General features: G+C 28.7%; 5 protein-coding genes across 13 annotated transcripts in view; 3 read left to right on the top strand and 2 right to left on the bottom strand.

Annotated features, from left to right (window-relative positions):
• The first annotated feature begins 422 nt into the window (after positions 1 to 422).
• On the top strand, positions 423 to 2,203 carry RpL13A (ribosomal protein L13A). The gene is made up of 6 exons (XM_033350890.2): positions 423 to 521; positions 991 to 1,121; positions 1,228 to 1,337; positions 1,533 to 1,678; positions 1,887 to 2,009; positions 2,079 to 2,203. Exons 1-6 carry the CDS (start codon positions 501 to 503, stop codon positions 2,160 to 2,162), a joined length of 615 nt encoding a protein of 204 aa, XP_033206781.1. The 5' UTR covers positions 423 to 500; the 3' UTR covers positions 2,163 to 2,203.
• Positions 2,204 to 2,293: 90 nt separating this feature from the next.
• On the bottom strand, positions 2,294 to 3,912 carry Polr2M (RNA polymerase II subunit M). The gene is made up of 4 exons (XM_033350880.2): positions 3,595 to 3,912; positions 3,263 to 3,518; positions 2,662 to 3,024; positions 2,294 to 2,583 (listed from the first exon to the last, which is right to left on the bottom strand). The coding sequence occupies exons 1-4, from the start codon at positions 3,744 to 3,746 to the stop codon at positions 2,368 to 2,370; spliced, it is 987 nt and encodes a 328-aa protein (XP_033206771.1). The 5' UTR covers positions 3,747 to 3,912; the 3' UTR covers positions 2,294 to 2,367.
• Positions 3,913 to 4,053: 141 nt separating this feature from the next.
• On the top strand, positions 4,054 to 12,013 carry SIDL (SIDL trafficking protein particle complex subunit 10). Of its 3 annotated transcripts, XM_033350858.2 has the most exons (11): positions 4,061 to 4,398; positions 4,830 to 5,047; positions 5,152 to 5,345; positions 5,435 to 5,630; positions 5,707 to 5,818; positions 5,895 to 6,082; positions 6,163 to 6,381; positions 6,470 to 7,900; positions 7,992 to 8,453; positions 8,605 to 8,926; positions 9,034 to 12,013. In XM_033350858.2, the coding sequence occupies exons 1-11, from the start codon at positions 4,320 to 4,322 to the stop codon at positions 9,159 to 9,161; spliced, it is 3,549 nt and encodes a 1,182-aa protein (XP_033206749.1). In that variant the 5' UTR covers positions 4,061 to 4,319; the 3' UTR covers positions 9,162 to 12,013. The 3 variants fall into 3 exon arrangements, with proteins under 3 accessions (XP_076476092.1, XP_033206749.1, XP_033206760.1); XM_076619977.1 differs by lacking the exon at positions 9,034 to 12,013 and having other exon boundaries at positions 4,054 to 4,398; positions 8,618 to 8,843; XM_033350869.2 differs by lacking the exon at positions 4,061 to 4,398 and having other exon boundaries at positions 4,923 to 5,047; positions 5,145 to 5,345.
• On the bottom strand, positions 11,037 to 12,047 carry Nop10 (Nop10 ribonucleoprotein). Its single transcript, XM_033331491.2, has 3 exons — positions 11,869 to 12,047; positions 11,597 to 11,639; positions 11,037 to 11,527 (listed from the first exon to the last, which is right to left on the bottom strand). Exons 1-3 carry the CDS (start codon positions 11,920 to 11,922, stop codon positions 11,430 to 11,432), a joined length of 195 nt encoding a protein of 64 aa, XP_033187382.1. The 5' UTR covers positions 11,923 to 12,047; the 3' UTR covers positions 11,037 to 11,429.
• A 670-nt stretch (positions 12,048 to 12,717) lies between these two features.
• Positions 12,718 to 17,232, top strand: part of LOC117155449 (dystrophin, isoforms A/C/F/G/H) — a 437,811-nt gene continuing 433,296 nt past the window's right edge. For 3 of the 7 annotated variants that reach the window (XM_033331413.2, XM_033331467.2, XM_033331405.2), the window contains exons 1-2: positions 12,719 to 12,836; positions 13,474 to 13,564. In XM_033331413.2, coding sequence (XP_033187304.2) covers positions 13,474 to 13,564 — 91 coding nt within the window. In that variant the 5' untranslated portion in view covers positions 12,719 to 12,836. Of the gene's footprint in view, positions 12,837 to 13,473; positions 13,565 to 15,388; positions 15,420 to 16,473; positions 17,205 to 17,232 lie in introns of those variants that run through there. The other 4 variants (XM_033331460.2, XM_033331476.2, XM_033331433.2 and 1 more) reach the window with 4 other exon arrangements.

The raw sequence follows: 17,232 nt of genomic DNA, 5'->3' as shown, positions 1-17,232 counted from the left end.
AATCCTAATTTCATTAATTACAAAATTGAACATAAACCTTTATTTTGACGCCAGATGGCAGTTTTGGTTATGCTTCTTTTGGTTAAATTAGTAATTTTCTAAATCTTATATAGAAAAATTAATGTTATTTTTTAATATTATTGCAATATGTTGTAATAAAAAAATGTTTTCTTAATTTATAAAAAATTATATCCAAATGTTATAATTTCTGAAAAATATTTCACCAATAATGTAATGTAATATAATAAATTAATATAATTACTATATTATTAAAATGTTATGAATAGAAACTTTTTTCAAATAAAATGATTATGGAATATAATACGATATAAAGTAATAAAAATTGTATCAATATTTTAATAACGAATTATGTTTGTTATGCTTTCATTTAGGAAAAAAGATATAATGTTGGATGCCCTGACAATATCATCAGAATATCTTCCGGTAAGAGGTCGCATACTTCTCAATGTTCGTGAGTCCTTTTCCGGTAGACCAACAAAATGACTGGCTTCAGTAATAAGGTATGTATGTTTTATTTAATGTTTTAAGTCCTTAAAAGTAGTTTAAGCTACACAATATATTTCTTTTAATCTGTACACTATACACAGAAATTAAGAAATACTTTTCCCCCACTCGATATTACTTTTTCTAGAAATATATTCTTTGTATCCTTTTCTGAATTCATGTACACGTGTTTTCTTGCAATATCATTTGCTATATTTCCTCAAACAATGATGCAAGTTCTTTATGTGATTATTTTTCGGTATGAAAATAGTACATGCATACATTAATTATACGGTATCTTAGAAATAATTATTTTATTTTTAAAGCTGTCAATTGACACGTGTTATTTGTTATTGGTAATCGTACATATATTTATGCAATTCAAATCTTTGGTAAAACCAAAAATTCATTGTTGTAAATATTTATTTTATATAACGCTTTAATATGGAACAAAAAAGATATTAATTGTCGTAATTATGTTTTCAGCCAATCTTAATTGATGGCCGTGGCCATTTACTTGGTCGTTTGGCAGCTATTATTGCCAAAACGATCCTACAGGGCAATAGAGTAATTGTTGTTCGCAGCGAACAACTCAACATTTCTGGTAATTTCTTCAGGTTAGTAACATTATAATTAAGTATTCGTGATTATATATATATTCTTTTCTTTAAGTATTTTCACGTATAATTATTCCAATGTGTTTCATATAACTTTTTATTTTAGGAATAAGCTGAAATTTATGTCGTTTTTACGTAAAAGATGTAATGTAAATCCAGCTCGTGGACCCTTCCATTTCCGTGCACCTAGTAAAATTCTTTGGAAAACAGTTCGTGGTATGTTGAAATATTACTTATTTACTTGGAATTTTATACTTTATATTAATCGATGATTATGTATATATTACCTACATTATTTGATAGTATCATGAAAAAAACATTTATATGAGATTATTAATTTATAAACAATTAAACAACCTTGCATATGTTTTACAGTATACTGTATAAATAAAAATATCATTGAATTTATAGGAATGATCCCACATAAGACACAAAGGGGGAAGGATGCTCTCAGAAGGTTAAAGGTTTATGAAGGTTGTCCACCACCATATGACCGCAGAAAACGTGTTGTTGTACCAGGTGCCATGAGAGTTATGTGTCTTAAACCTGGTAGGAAGGTAAGATAGAACATTAACTTCAAAATATATTTATTATATTTAGTAAATTATTTAATTATTTACAATGATGGTATGGTAATTTGCGCCTGAGTATAATTGCTTTTATACTTCGTGATGTCACATTTAACTGAGTAAATAATAAAAAAAAATGTATATAAATATATTCCATCTAAAAAACATATGATACTAATACAATGTTATTTTTTAGTACTGCCATGTAGGTAGATTGTCTCATGAAGTTGGATGGAAATATAAGGCTGTTGTACGTACATTGGAAAATAAGAGACGTGTCAGATCAATTGTTGAAGTTCAAAAGAGAGATAAGCTTAAGGTATATCTAAAAACATTACTAATATAAATATCAAGAACTATTTCTTATACGCTTCTTTTCTTATTTCAGAAACTTACCAAACAAGCGGGGCAAACAGTTGCAAAGGCTACCGCACCGTACACAGCAATCATTAATAATTTTGGATACAATTGATACAAAAAATGTAAAAATAATAAAGCTCCATAAACATTTTACATTGAGTTATTATTGTATTTTACACTATCATGATTATATATCCCTATATATATTTTTAGGTATATAAAAAGATGCAAATTCTAATAATATAGGTTTCTTAAGATATAAGATTTATTCATAAACATATTTACATAATATACGTGAAAGAAACAAGATAAATTAATTAGCTTTCTATACTATCTACTGTAAAAACAACAGTTCCTGCTTTATCATTATCTTCATCATCATACACTTCATTTTCTTCGTCTTCTGAAATAGAAGGATCGGATTCTTTTCCATCTTGTAGGCGATAAGTACCTACATTTTCAGGTGGAGGACCAATGTTATGTAAACCGAATTGATCAGCTAATCTTTCAGCTGCGTGTTTAGCTTGAATCTCCTAAGTATTACAATTTTTATTATAATTTATGTGTAATATATATTTTTCACAAATATTTGAAATATAAAAATTAGTTACTTGAAGTTTTTTAGTTTGTTCCTTTTGTAACTGGAGAGATTCAGTTAAATTGATGACTTTTACAGCACCATGAACTATAAGAGGTGGGGTTGCTGCTGTAACTTCCCAATGTTTATTCTGTTTTCTCAGTTTTTCTTTTTCTGGATCATGTACATCAGACTTGGTTGTTCTATATGGTTTGAATGGTTCTCTCTTTTTATCATTGTTTTCTTGAGGTTGTTCTACTTTATTAACAATATATGTAATGTGCTCAGGAGTTTTTGTCTTAAAAGATTCTATTTCAGCCAAATCTTCTGGCTTAATTAAACTTTCCTCTGGTGGAAGATGCATAATCTTTTTTTTGTGAACCCCACATCCCGTAGGCTAATAATAGCAAATAATAAACATTGAAATACAAAATTGATATATAATACTAATCTACATATATATATATATATATATATATAGATATATATATATATATATATATATATATATATATATATATATATATAGATATATATATATATATATATATATATATATATATATATATATATATATATATATATAGATATGTTTCATAAGGCATATAGTCAACAATCTAATACAAATAACTTACTTGAGCTAATATTTTTAAGGGGTCTTCTTCATCATCGCTATCAAGTTCAACAATTTTGACAGTATCTTTGGTTTCACTATATTTGCCTGTCCATTCTAATTTATTTATAGCAGCTTTTCCTTCAGATGCTAAGTTTAATCTTGACAAAAGATTAGCTGCCTGCTCAACTTCATTTTTATGTTCTAGTTCTTTTAATATCTTATCACGAAAAGATTTGATCTTTTCTCCTTTGTCTGGCAGCTTTAATACAAATGTTCTAAAAGAGAAATATTTATATTTAGTCAAAAAGTAGTTTAATAAAGAGTATAGTTTATATCTTAGACCTTACCTACTTATTACTAAGAATTTTATTTTGTCTTTCTAATAATTCCTCCAATTCAAACTTTTGTTTGTTTCTTAAATCCTCTATGTACCCTTGACTTTCTTTCTTGGGAGGAGGTGGTAAATCACCTGGTACTTTATTAATTACTTTTTTCTGATACATTCCTCTTTATTTATCCAAATTGTAAAATTTGAAATAGTTAGGAGTTATTTTATTAATATTTATAGGAATAATATTTTTAGAATGACGGAAATTCTTTAAAAAAATTAATGTTATGTGTTTTTAAATTATTATTTAAATCAATAATTACAAGTCAGTTATTACGCATTTAATTATGACGTTATGTATAGTGACGTATATAAACTGAATCAAATTGCATTACTTTTCACTGAACAGAAGATTGCAATAGACAATATATCTATTGAATACGAGATATCGAGATCTGCAAGACTATCGATATTGCACGACATGTTAAACGAAGATTTCAATTCCAACCTCAATGGAACTTAACTAAAAGATTTAAATAAAATGTTACATTTATTATACCATGTTGAATCTGTATTTTCAAGTGACGAATAAAGTTATCATCTTCTGTATAATATAGAGAGAATATTGAAGTGCTAAATATTTTATTTCAAGATAAACTACAAAATAATTTTTGTATAAAGTAACAAAAGTGACGTAAAGTTGTAATGATTAAAAGCAAGTTCGCGAAGCAACTGCCAATCTTTAGAAATGAATTGCAATGGGGGGTCGTCTTTGGGTGGTGAATGTAGATCAAATACATTTATGGATATTAAGCCAATTGTTACATGTAAGTTTATTAATCAAAAATATTAATATATTTAACCTCTGTATGGTGACACTATTGTTAAGTATTGTTATTTGCGCTCTTGATGAACTGTCAATTTATATGACATTTCCTTTTCTTTTTTTAATTAATATTGTTCATGATATGGTATACATGTTTAAAGCTGTATAGCTTATAATAATAATTTTTAAGCTATAATTAGGACTTTTTAAATAATTAGGATTCGTCATTGATGAACATATGTTATTTTAAATAGGTTAACTCTCTTTTTATAATAATTTCTTTTTCATGTACAATATTTTATTTCTGGTTAATTGTTATCAAATATATTACACGTTTTTTACTTTAATTATAACACATCTAAGAAAGAGCATATATAAGAGTTATTTTTGTTTGTGTTACTTTAATGTATTTTAATGATTTCTTCAATATAGATGCAGGAGATGAGAAATTATTTTCTACATTGGAAAACAGTTTATTCCAAGCCATATCTGCTGATACAGTGGAATGGCGTAGATCATTTAGTAGACCAATTAAACAAGTCAAACTTGGAGCAACATTTTTGCCATTTTCTAAGGATATTTTGCCAACTGAGAAAGATTGGCATTTGATAAAGCAGCCAATATTTCATATTTATTGGACTGAATGTTCTGTAAGTAAATTAATATTATAATTATTTAAATATCTCATGAGTAAAATTTGTTATACTTACATATTTGTTTTATACTTTTCTGATTATGTATATTGAGATTACAGGATGTAGATACTTATAAAACAAGTATTAGAGAAGACATAGATAACTGGTTAAAAACATTAACACAATATCACATTCAGGATTGGATGATTGTTATAGTAGAAACTTATGACATAAAAAAAACTAACAAGTTATTACCTAGGACAACAGTTTTAGACAAAATTCGCAGTGATTTTGCTGCTAAGCATGGTGATAGGTGAAGTAATAATTAATCAGTGAATGTTTGATAAATATATTTTTACATGTGATTTCTTTATTATATCTTATATTTAATGTATTATATAGATGTTGTGCTGTAATAAATCCAATAAAATCAGAAATGCGCTCAGCTGAATCATGGAGAAGTTTAGTTAGCCGTATACGTTATTTAATGCTTGCTGCATATGATAAAAGACTATCTCATTTTGAAGATATTATTAGAGAACAAAGAGAAAATAGAAATCACCCAAACTGGAATTTCTGTCACTATTTCTTACTGCAGGTAAACTGATTGTTGATTGAAATTAATTACTATTTTTGGGCTTTAATCCTGTATATATATTAATTCTCCTTTTCAGGAAGAACTTGCATTTGTTTTACAAATGTTAGGATTATATGATGAAGCATTAGTACAGTATGATGAATTGGATGCTCTTTTTACACAGTTTGTGCTTAATTCTAATGTAGGAGGTATGATATTCTCATTTTCTTTCTATTATCTATTTATTCAGATTATAACATTAATTTGTTATTTAAAAATTTATAGATACACCAATTTGGTTAAATTTATTTCAAACCCCCTTAAATAACTGGGGTGGTGTTAATTTAAGTAATGGTACAAATCATCATTTAAGGAACCTTCTGGCTGAATGTAAAGCATCACTATTAGATCTTAGAAGTTATTTATTCAGTAGACAATGTGCCATGTTACTATCACTTAACAAACTATGGGAGGTTAGTATATATTAAGATTGATTTTATTCATAGATTTAATTCCATTATGAATATAAACATACAACGGTATTTTAATTTAGGTTGCGCAAAGGTGCTTATCATTTGTTCATAATACATTAAGTGAATTACGTATATTAGAAGTTCAGCGACCTGAAGGATCCATTGAATGTTGGTCTTTTCTTTGTGCGTTAGAAGTGCTTCAAGCTTGTCAATTATCATCATATAATATTGATAACAATCAGCAACTGGACCTTTGTTCCTTACATACAGCGAGTTTATGGGCTCTTGCTAGGGATAAAGTAAGTTACTAGACATATTAATAGAAATTATGTAATAATATTATTTATAGTATTAAGATAGTTAAATCTTTATTCTAATTTATTTTAGTTGGGAAATTTAGGAAAATTATGTGGTTTAATGCCTGGAAGTGAGCCATCTAGTGAACAACTACATACAGTTGTTTACCTAATAGCTGGTATGGGAGATTCTGAACCACAGATAGAAGGGAAATTAACACCTACCGATAAATTAAAAGAAGCACTTTCGTCTAAAGAGGCATTCAAGAAGCAATATCTTGAACATGCAGAATTAGCTATGGGTACTTATAAACATGTAGGCCGGATTCGATCAGCCAGATTAATCGGAAAAGAGTTAGCACAATTTTATAGCGAGCTTGGCGAGAATCAAAAAGCTGTTGCATTTTTATCGGATGCCTTAAAAACGTACACTGATGAAGGCTGGAGGCATTTAGCAGCACAAACTCAACTCGAATTGGCACAGTGCTACAAAAGAATGGATGATGTTGAAAAATATACAAAAATATGTGCTGCTATTGCCAGTTTGGATGTATTACATATTACTGTTCGTAATACTTATTTTGAAGAAATGTTCGGGTATATGAAAATGATCTCATCACCACAACCCTTACTTGTAGAACTCGGATGTGCTTTTGTAGTACTCAGTATGGAAGTTAAAGTGATGGATAAAGTAGTGCAAGACTGCGTGGTCAATATCGAAATATATATACAAAGTTTGTTTCCTAGAGAAGTAAAATGTACTAAAGCGTCTATATCTGTTGAAGAAGTTCAAAAACCTCTATTACCTAATAAAAAAAAGGGTTCGAAGTTACCACCTGAACCATCAATTCCATTATTATCGAAATGTACTCTAGAAGATATGAGACCATTTGATCCAAGTTTGCTTCAATTACAAGTATATTCATATTTAGATTATAAAGAAGATAAAAGCCTCGGATCAGCTAGTGTCTTACACAGAAACACTAAGCCTATTGTAAGACGTTCCGATAGTACAAAACATAGGAAACCATCAGTAAATGCAAAAGGTGATTTTAGTAAAGCGCTATCATGTAATGATTTTATTGTGAAACCAGGTATGAACATGGTTACATTAACTAGGCGTATAGATCAGCCTGGTTTTTATAAAGTTGGTCAAATATCATTAGTGATTGAGGAAAAATTGGAATTTTTATCACCTATTTTAAATCCTCGGTTATGTTATGAAGTAGCTAAGACTCAGCCTACAATTTCTATGAAATATAGTAGAGACTTATTGGCAGGCCTTATTCAAGGCATAGAATTAGTTATTATGAGTGGAAGTATAAAAATAACAAATGAAATGAAACTGAAATTACGTACGTCTAGGGGATTGATAATACAAGTCGATGGTTCACAAGAAACAATGTCTAAAGAACTAGAAATATCACTGCCATTTTGTGAACCATTTCAAACAATATGGTTAAAGTTTAAAGTTCTAGCAGAATTACCACCAAAGAAAGATTCTTTATCAATGGAACATAAAGTATGTTTTCATATATTTTAAAAATCAAAATAATATGTATAAAAAAAGAAATATGTAATTTAAAAAAAATTAATATTGTAAATTTTTATAGCTGAATATCCAATGTCCATGGGGTTTGGAGGAAAGCATACCTTTACATTTTGGTCCACCACTCATGTCAAATATGAAACTCCATACTGCAAAAGAAAGGAAATTTCTTCAAATAATTGTAACAGGATTAACAAATCAACTTCTACAACTAATTGAGCCAGAATTAACAACAGCAACATCAATAGATGTTAACTTTAAAAGCTTAAATCCTATTGCTGGTCAGAGATTAGTAATAGGTAATGGAATAAATGTATCATTTATGTGGGAACTTGAAATTGGTAAAGATGAAAAGTCTTTGATGCCAATAAAGACTGATTTTCGTGTAAAATATATACCAATTAATGATACTGAAGATTTGAACGATTTAAACAGCAATGAGGATCCTCTGCAAATTCATAATTTACAAAGAATGGAAAAAGCATGCAGTCTTTATAGATGCAATTTTGATATTACAGATTATGTGGTAAGAATATAATTATTTCTTTGGCTCTTTTTTCTTAATAAGTATGAGTTGTACTTATGTAATAATTTTATAATAATGAAATGTAAAATATAAAATTTATTTTTAAAATATTTCAAAGAGGTGAGTTTCTATTTATAATATCATTTTCCAGACTTTATTTACAGTGTCTTCAAAAGTTGAAGCAGCTGGAAATGGAGGTGAATTTTGTCGTGCTGGTAGCATGTGCCATCTTTATCTCACAGTAACACGTATGTTACCTAGTCCAAATCCAAATCCTTCACCACAATTAATGTATGAAGTTCTTGCTGATCAAGCCATGTGGGCTGTATGTGGTCGTACTGCTGGTATTGTGTCTTTGGAAGTGTTAGAGAAACAAAGCGTCACATTGGACGTGATGCCATTAACTAGTGGTTATTTACCCCTACCCGTTGTTAGATTGTCTCGATATATTCCAGCACCAGAATCCAAAAGTGGTAGGTATCCCAATACTAAAAAATCTTAAAATATTAAAGATACATTTGCATAATTCGTTTTACATTTTCACAACTTCATATTATTAACACTTATTAACTTTTTAAAGATATGATTCGCAAAAGCGAAATAGCTTCTAGTTCAAGACTAGAACCATTTAGTCCAGGCCAAGTTTACAATGCTAGTAAAGCACAACAAGTTCATGTTCTACCAGCAGCACCATCAGAAGCAAATTGAATACAGATATTGATATTAAAAATGTATAATACACCTATGGCATTATAAAATGCAAATTGTATGCACATTGATCAAGGCAATCTCTACGTTATTTGGTATATTTCTATGATACAGAGTACATAATATATATATATATAATATATATATATATATTATAATATATATTTATATTATATATATATAATATTACTATTATTAATTTATCAATCATCACTATATTAATTTGTTTATATTTTTATATTTTTAGATTGAGATTTGAATTTTGGACAAATAAAATTTATATATATTGTTCGAAGTTACATGTTTATACGATATTTGTTCAAAAAACAAATTTCAATTTGCATTATTGTTTATTTTTATTGATAATGAGCAATTATAAGTTTAAGTTTTGCCATTATAAAAGCAAAGAAATAATATGACAATATTTAAGCAGTAGGTAAAACTCAGAAGTTTCATAGTTGAGAAATACTGCTACAATATAATGTTTTCTTTTGTGCAGTAATGTGATTTATATTCTAGTGAACTTATTGAACAATGTTCATTTTTTGATATTGTTGTATAGTCCACGTGTAAAATTCAATCAACACATTTTTCTGTTCAATTTAATTCAAGAGAAATAAGTTGTAAAAGTTTGTTACTTCTATTTTAATGTAACATACTTACAATTTTTCCATCATGTACCTATAATAGTATAGTTATATACCTTAAACTGTTTCCTATTTTCTAAATATTTAATTTTTTACATATGTTCTATATGCTAGATTTACAATAAACCATTCGTGATAATTTCATTCGATTTTGGAGCTCTTACAAATTGTGTTATATTAGTTCTAGAGTGATTGAATATTCAGTTCTTTTGTTAAATACAATTCTGTAGAATTTGTACAAAAGTTTATCAAGAATATACTCGTAACATTGAATAAGCACTTGAAATTATACAGTTTGCATAATATAAACAATATAAAAATATCACAGGAAATAAGTAACATCTTAAGGGTAAAGATGTGTTCTGTAATAAATATTTGTGAAAAATGTAAGTATATGTAAGTATATACAAAGAACAAGATATATATATATATATATATCTTATAATAATATATCTTATAATTAATAATATATATATATATATTATTTATATTACATTTACTTTTTAGCTTCATTATTCAAAATATGAATATTGCAAAAGGTATAATTATATTGCCATCTTAATTAGGATATCATCTTTTGATTTAATAAGATCATTAATGCTGTAAATAAGATAATTATTATAATACTCAATATGATATTTAGAAAATGTCAAAATTTGACATTTGTGAGATAAAATAATATTTTTCAGTATAATATAAAATGTATTTTAGAAAAATATAATGAATAAGTGTTTATTTCCACATTATTTATTAATTAATAGATAGGTAATGAAATATTATGAATGGATTACTAGACATATTTCTCAATGTATTTGCTATCTAAACAATTAAAAGAAATTATTTTTAATGCAAAATGTTAAATGTCATTTTGAAATGACAAAAAACGAATAAAAGATATGCATATATATATTTGAATATGTGTATACAAATATATTTGGATATGTTAAATAGTATACACATTGTTGTTCTGCATTTTAAGTTTAGTACAATGTACGTAGCGAAAATTGCAAGTGTCATGGAGTGTTGGTACTAGTTTTGAGTCTACAAGTTTTATTATATGCAATTCAGGTTTTAATTTTTTCTATAATTCAAAGGGTTATTTCATAAAATTCTACAATATTTTTGACATAGTATTAAGATTAAAATATTAAAGTCAGTTCTATGTAATCTCGTTGATACATTATTTGATAAAATTGTATTCTACTCAAAATAATTAGACACTGTACAATAGATTACAATAAAACTTTTATTTTTTATATGTACATGTTAAGATGAACTAAATTCTGAATAAAAACAAATTTTATTAAACAAAATGAATAATTAATCCATTATATATAAGATATTAATCGCATTTCATACATAATTTGGATCCAAGTATAATTATAAATGCTGTGAATGCTTCAACACAAATGGGATAGCAGACGTTTAGATTACCAAGAGGGGAAGTTGTAGGCGTTGAAAGTTCAGTTCCGTATTTAAACAGTAAGAAATATCGCATAAATATTTTAGGCATTTAATAAATTTTGTGCTATTATATTCAATGCCATTATTACACATATATAATTATATATAATATATATATGTGTAATATACATTATATATAATTATAAACATAGAAATATTAATATGTTGGTAGTGGTTGTTGTGTGAGTAATAAGCCAAATCTTCGTTTTAACGTTATCCTTTCTCTTGAATATTTATCTTCAGGAGAAAATCGAGCTGAAATAATTCTTTTTATTAATTAGCTGCAACACTTTATACAGAAACAAAATAAGATCTATTACATACCTGGATGAGCCGATAGCGTCGGTTTTCCATTTGGATCCATTTTCTATAAAACGAAAAAAATAAGGTTATAAATATATAAATACAATATAAATACGAAATATATAAATACAAAATATATTACAGAGTAAGAAATTAATGCTTCCATATGTCTGTGTAAGAAACTAGACTATGTAAACACAAAATAGACTTAACAAAGAAAAATAATGCATTTTTTTGTACAAACAATAAACAAACGTAATGTAATCTACAACAAAATACATTACATTTATTACCTTCAACGTATACACTCGATCTCCATTCTCATTTAGATAGTACATCAAATACATTTTTACGTTCTAATTTTTATTTTTTCTTTGAGTTCACTAAGATTTCGTGTTGCGTTTATCGCCAACCTTTACTTCCAGCTCGTGCTTACTCGTCTATTGCGGCCATTTTTGACGCATGCGTCGTTTCAGAATAACTTGATCGACCACGCAGATCGATCTATCTAACTTTAAATTTCAAAATTTTTAGTTGAAAAGCAGAATCAAGTTAAAACATTTTGATTTATAAAATTACATAAAAAATATCATATTTTTTTAAATATAAAAAGCTTGATTCTAAATCTAAACATATACTTTGCGCATTTAATATCTGTAAACTTTAATGATTAAATGGTCATGTTTTATAAATCGTCGAGATAATATTCTTTTACATAATAAGGCAGTTAAGTGTTAATAATTATTTCAGATTGTCATAAATGATAATTATATCTCTTTCCTTTTATTTAGAGATACGAAAAATATTGATATAAAATTTTGTTAAGTTAAATAATAAAAGAAGCATTGCTCAATATTATCTTCGATCAATTTTAAATTGTATTCATAATGCCGGTAGATTATGCATGTTAGAGGGATTGGTAGTGAATGGTGTGCTTCACTTAATAACAGAGGAGAATTTAAGAGTGATTCGTGCTTGTGTCAGAATATCTCGTGGACGAAAGTTCTGATCGTCCACACATATAACTAACAGACCCGTGGGTGTAGAAGTTCTGACAATTCTTCTTAGCAAAGTCGACATTCAAGCACGCATGGTCGATGCAACGAACCGCCAGATAGTCACAATACAGAGTGTCACTTCCGTTGACAGACAAATCATTGTCAGTGTGAAACGAGTATTGCCTGCAACAGCGTATTCAGACGTCGTCCGATGAATATCGTGTTAATAAATATTTTTTTTATGTTCTTCGACGATATTTAAGGTAACTTATACATTGTTTGCGTGTTCACAGATTTATTCATGTGGAACATTAATTTGTATTTCAATACCATTCACGATTGCTACGTATCTAATCGTTGACATCTAATCACGAGCAAGCGCATATCATATTAATTTTACTACTAATGATAACTATATCAGTTTGTTACGAACTGTGAAGATTAATAACATTTCTCTTTTTCAAGTTTTTATGTATATTTTTATGTATAATAATGTAATTCTTATAAAATAAATTTTGTTATTTATTTTATATTATATATTTAATAATATAATAATAATATATTTAATAATTTGTATTTTTTTTAGGCAGTAATAAATTAAAAGAATCAATTTTTAGAAAATGTATCAACATAAGTTGAAAAAATCAATATATACATTGAAAAGATATGTTACATAAAAGCATATTTAGTTAAGGTTAATATTATGTTTGAGGAAACCCATTCAAGTCGCATTATCTGTAAACACTCTATCCGTAAAAAATAATCATATACCGATACCGATATATCGACTTTAAAACTAGCGTGAACTACTGATCTGCTGCAGTTCGATGTTATACAAGTAATGTTTGGCTGTGAACAGAGTTTTCCTTTTTATAAATAGAAATCATACAATTTTTTCAGATGCAACCAAGAAAAATTCGTTGGATTATCCAAGTTGAGGGAGATTCATGGCAAGGCGAGAGCGTCGAGGAGCAAATTTCCAGTATTAAAGGTAATTTAAAAATTACTCGAAATATGTGTTTAAAAGAATTGTTTTATAATTATAGTGAAAGAGGACATTTTTTATTCTGACTGAAAAATAGTATAAATTGGTACTATATATAATAAAATAATATAGTCTGTCACTTTACTTATTAACTTTAATAGTATCAGTGTAACACACTACTCATTTTATTCATTTATTAGGAAAACGCATTCGTTACTAGCACTCTGTGTCACTTATGTAATTATAAATAGAAGTGATCAACGCGATCACGTTTCACACCACGTTTTACTTTGTTCCGTGATGTAAAAAATGGGAATATACAGAAGAGAGAAAATAATACATAAGAAAATATACAAAAAAAGTTGTTGTTGTCATACTGTCATTTCCATGTCTTATGAATCTTAGACTATGATTAAATATGAGAAGTTTTTTTGAATATAAATCGGATTAATCTTTTTATTATATTATATTATAAGTGGAAAAAAAGTATAAATATATAGGATATCTTTGATTTCATAGACAACAATGATCTTTACTACCTATACTATAAATCTTCGTGCGCAATTATATCAAATCTTTTCTAATGATTAAAGGACATGCAAAGTAGCTGAATATCATCGATGATGTCACTTTGTGAAATTTTAATAATATTATCTTCGAAAATTTCTTGAATAATACTTTTAAATCTCTACATATTTCCTAATAATTTTTCAAACCACTCAAACGTTTTATTCGTTTATTCGATTTTCTTCCAATCGTATGTATATTGCTCAAGATACATTTATTATCAATTTTATTCTAGCAATTAATACATATATTACTTTTGTGTACTACTTCCAATATTGATAAATATAATTCCCTACATTTTTCCTGCTTATAATATGAACGTGACGATATTTTTGGAACACATGCTACATTTCTGGTAAGTACATTTCGCGTAGGAACAGCAACAGATGTATATGAACCTTGACACGGAATATTTTAATTGAACGTCGTTTATATTTTTCAAAATATTTTTCTCGTATTTGGAAATTTAAAATATTCTGAAACTTATTCTTAAAATGGAGTTCTATAGTGGTTTTATAGTCTTTCTAAGTCGAACATAGTCATGGACGTTTATCAATGGACAGTTTATAGTGAATTTTTGGTGTCACTTTCATTGACACTGAAAGTGACAAATTAACGACACCGGAATAGTTTTCGATGATCGAACAAATTTAATATTTGATGCGTCGGCGCTGACTTCCAGAAAGAAGATCGCCTACGAAGCAAGCTTCTCAACACCTTACAGTGGCTTACAGTATCGCGACAGACTGCACCGAATGAGGTTCTTTGTTAACTAAATCCATGTGTGATCACTTCATGGTACCGTACTATCCACTAAAATCTCATCTAACCAGATTTAATTATGTGTACGCATGGAAAATCCGTTTTTGAAAAATTATTTAAAGTCTGTGTTCATCGTTAATCGAATATGAAACTTTCAAAAAAATTGAAAATATGTTTAATAAAACTATAATAAAGTGATATTTTGGCAGTCATTGACAAGTCCGATCATAAATGTCGAGTGTTTAATGTTGTCTAATATTTGTGAAAGATGTTGCATAAAAAAGTGAATCTTACTGTGTAATCAGTACGGAATAGTTGATTATTTCGATGTTATAAATAATAGGACAGCGTGTACAGTGTTCAATATTACAAAAGAAAGTGTGATTCGTTTAATGTGCTACAATGTGTAATGTACAAAGTATTCAGCTATTGTGAGCATGTGATAAATTGCATTCTATTCAACGAAATATTCGCGGAGTTTAGTGATTTTAAATGCATATATAACCGGAAACAAGTATGGATGATGATATTTGTAAGTATGTCAAACGAAAAAATTGCGTAATTGGTTTGTTTTTACAATTGTTAAAACAATCACGACGGATATAGTCGGACGAATATCAATTCGTTAAACGATAATATACCTATGGCTGGAATTGATTGGATTAGTTGAAGAATTGGAGACGTGACGCTGTGGGAGGTCTCTAATGCAAAGATATAGACGCATTTCTCAGAATTGCATTAATCTTGTTTCGTTTTCATTCAATACGATTTTTCAAACGACGAATTATCGAGTATACATTTGAACTTATGTTGATATATATATAAATTGGATATTCAATATTAAAATTATTATTAAAATATTTAAATTATATAAAACTCGGCTCTTATTAGACTATTTTTGATCTCGTGGGAAATATCGATCTCGGTATGACAATCGATAGAATTTAAAATTCGTATTACGGAGCTGTACGATCCACCTCTTTCTACCTGTTTCATTCGAGACAGACTACTTCTTTCGATTTCTGAGATCCTGTTTACCTGTGATACATTGGGCCTTACGGTCCACAAGGAAGAGCCCGAGGGCCTGTTTCACTGCTCGTAGATAGTAGTTTTTCTATATCTGTTTCAATCTATGTTTAATCCTTCGAGATATTTTATTTGTATCTAATGCGCAAGTTCCTTTGATAAACCATTTGTCGCTTTCCATAAATTTCCTATAAATTATATAAATATCATGCGACTGTAAAATTTATAGACTTAACCAGTATAGTGTCAAAAGTACGATTAAGGAATTAATTTTTACATTCGTAATTTTGACTTAGTCGATTATCGAATAATTTTGATTCGTAACTAGCTGGGCTCAAATTTTAACATTCCTTTCGTTGTTTTCTGTGAACATCAATAAAGTCCTACGATATGTTAGGGAAAGGGAGAACTCATCCGAGAATAAAGGAAAGAACGAGGCAATTTATAAGAAAAAGCGAGATAGAATGAAAGTGTACATCGCTAGAGGGCGGGTACAGGTGGGGGAAGTTGGGCCTTACTTGTCCCGAACTCCGAGGTTGCCAGTTTGCTTGAGACTCAGCCGGTGTGTGGTTCGTTCGGCGATCTATTGACGCTCGTATGAAAGTAAGAACGTTTGGCAGTTTTTCTTTTCCTTTTTCATTTTCGGTTCGCGAATCAGCTATCGTTTATCCGTGTCTTTTTCATCTTATCGTCACCGAATACTGTTTTCTCTGTTTCTCTCGCTGTTCTTCGATATTCGCATTAGGCGCGAATAACCAACAATACTGTGGTTTCACGTATACGTTATAATCGCGTTAAAGATTTTGAAAGCATAAAAGAAACGCTATCGTCGGTGAGAACAAGGTAAACAAGAGAAAGAGATAGAAAAAGAGAGTGTGAGGGAGATAGAGAACGGGAGCACGAGAGAAAAAGAGAAAGAAAGCTAAAGGTCCATGTGTGTAAGTGACGACGTGTTTGCTCGCATACGGGTGCAGTGGTCTTCTTGACAGTGTGGAATCAACAAGTGTCGTATACGGATCGCCGTTGTCGCGCGTTGTGCGCGCGCGATTCTAACCTCATCGTCGAGATCGGCTCGAAATTCAGATCGATTCGTTTTGTCGTTGACAATCGTTATTGTTCCCCAGTGTTTGCGTTTAAATTGTGCAATCTGTGATAGCCCACTTAGCGTGGCGACTGTAACCGATGTGATATTCTGTGCTTTCCACTAACGTGCCCTTGGATATTGTTACGTCGCCGATTCCGTGGCTGCGTCTCTGCAGAGTCTCAAGCAAGATGGAAGTCGTTTACATAGGTACTCCGCAATTATGACTTTACTACGC

The sequence above is a fragment of the Bombus vancouverensis genome, chromosome 7, assembly GCF_051014615.1.
Source record: "Bombus vancouverensis nearcticus chromosome 7, iyBomVanc1_principal, whole genome shotgun sequence".
Taxonomy (NCBI): domain Eukaryota; kingdom Metazoa; phylum Arthropoda; class Insecta; order Hymenoptera; family Apidae; genus Bombus; species Bombus vancouverensis.
The sequence above is the reverse complement of the archived record's forward strand: the minus strand, read 5'-3'. Positions and strand labels throughout refer to the sequence as shown.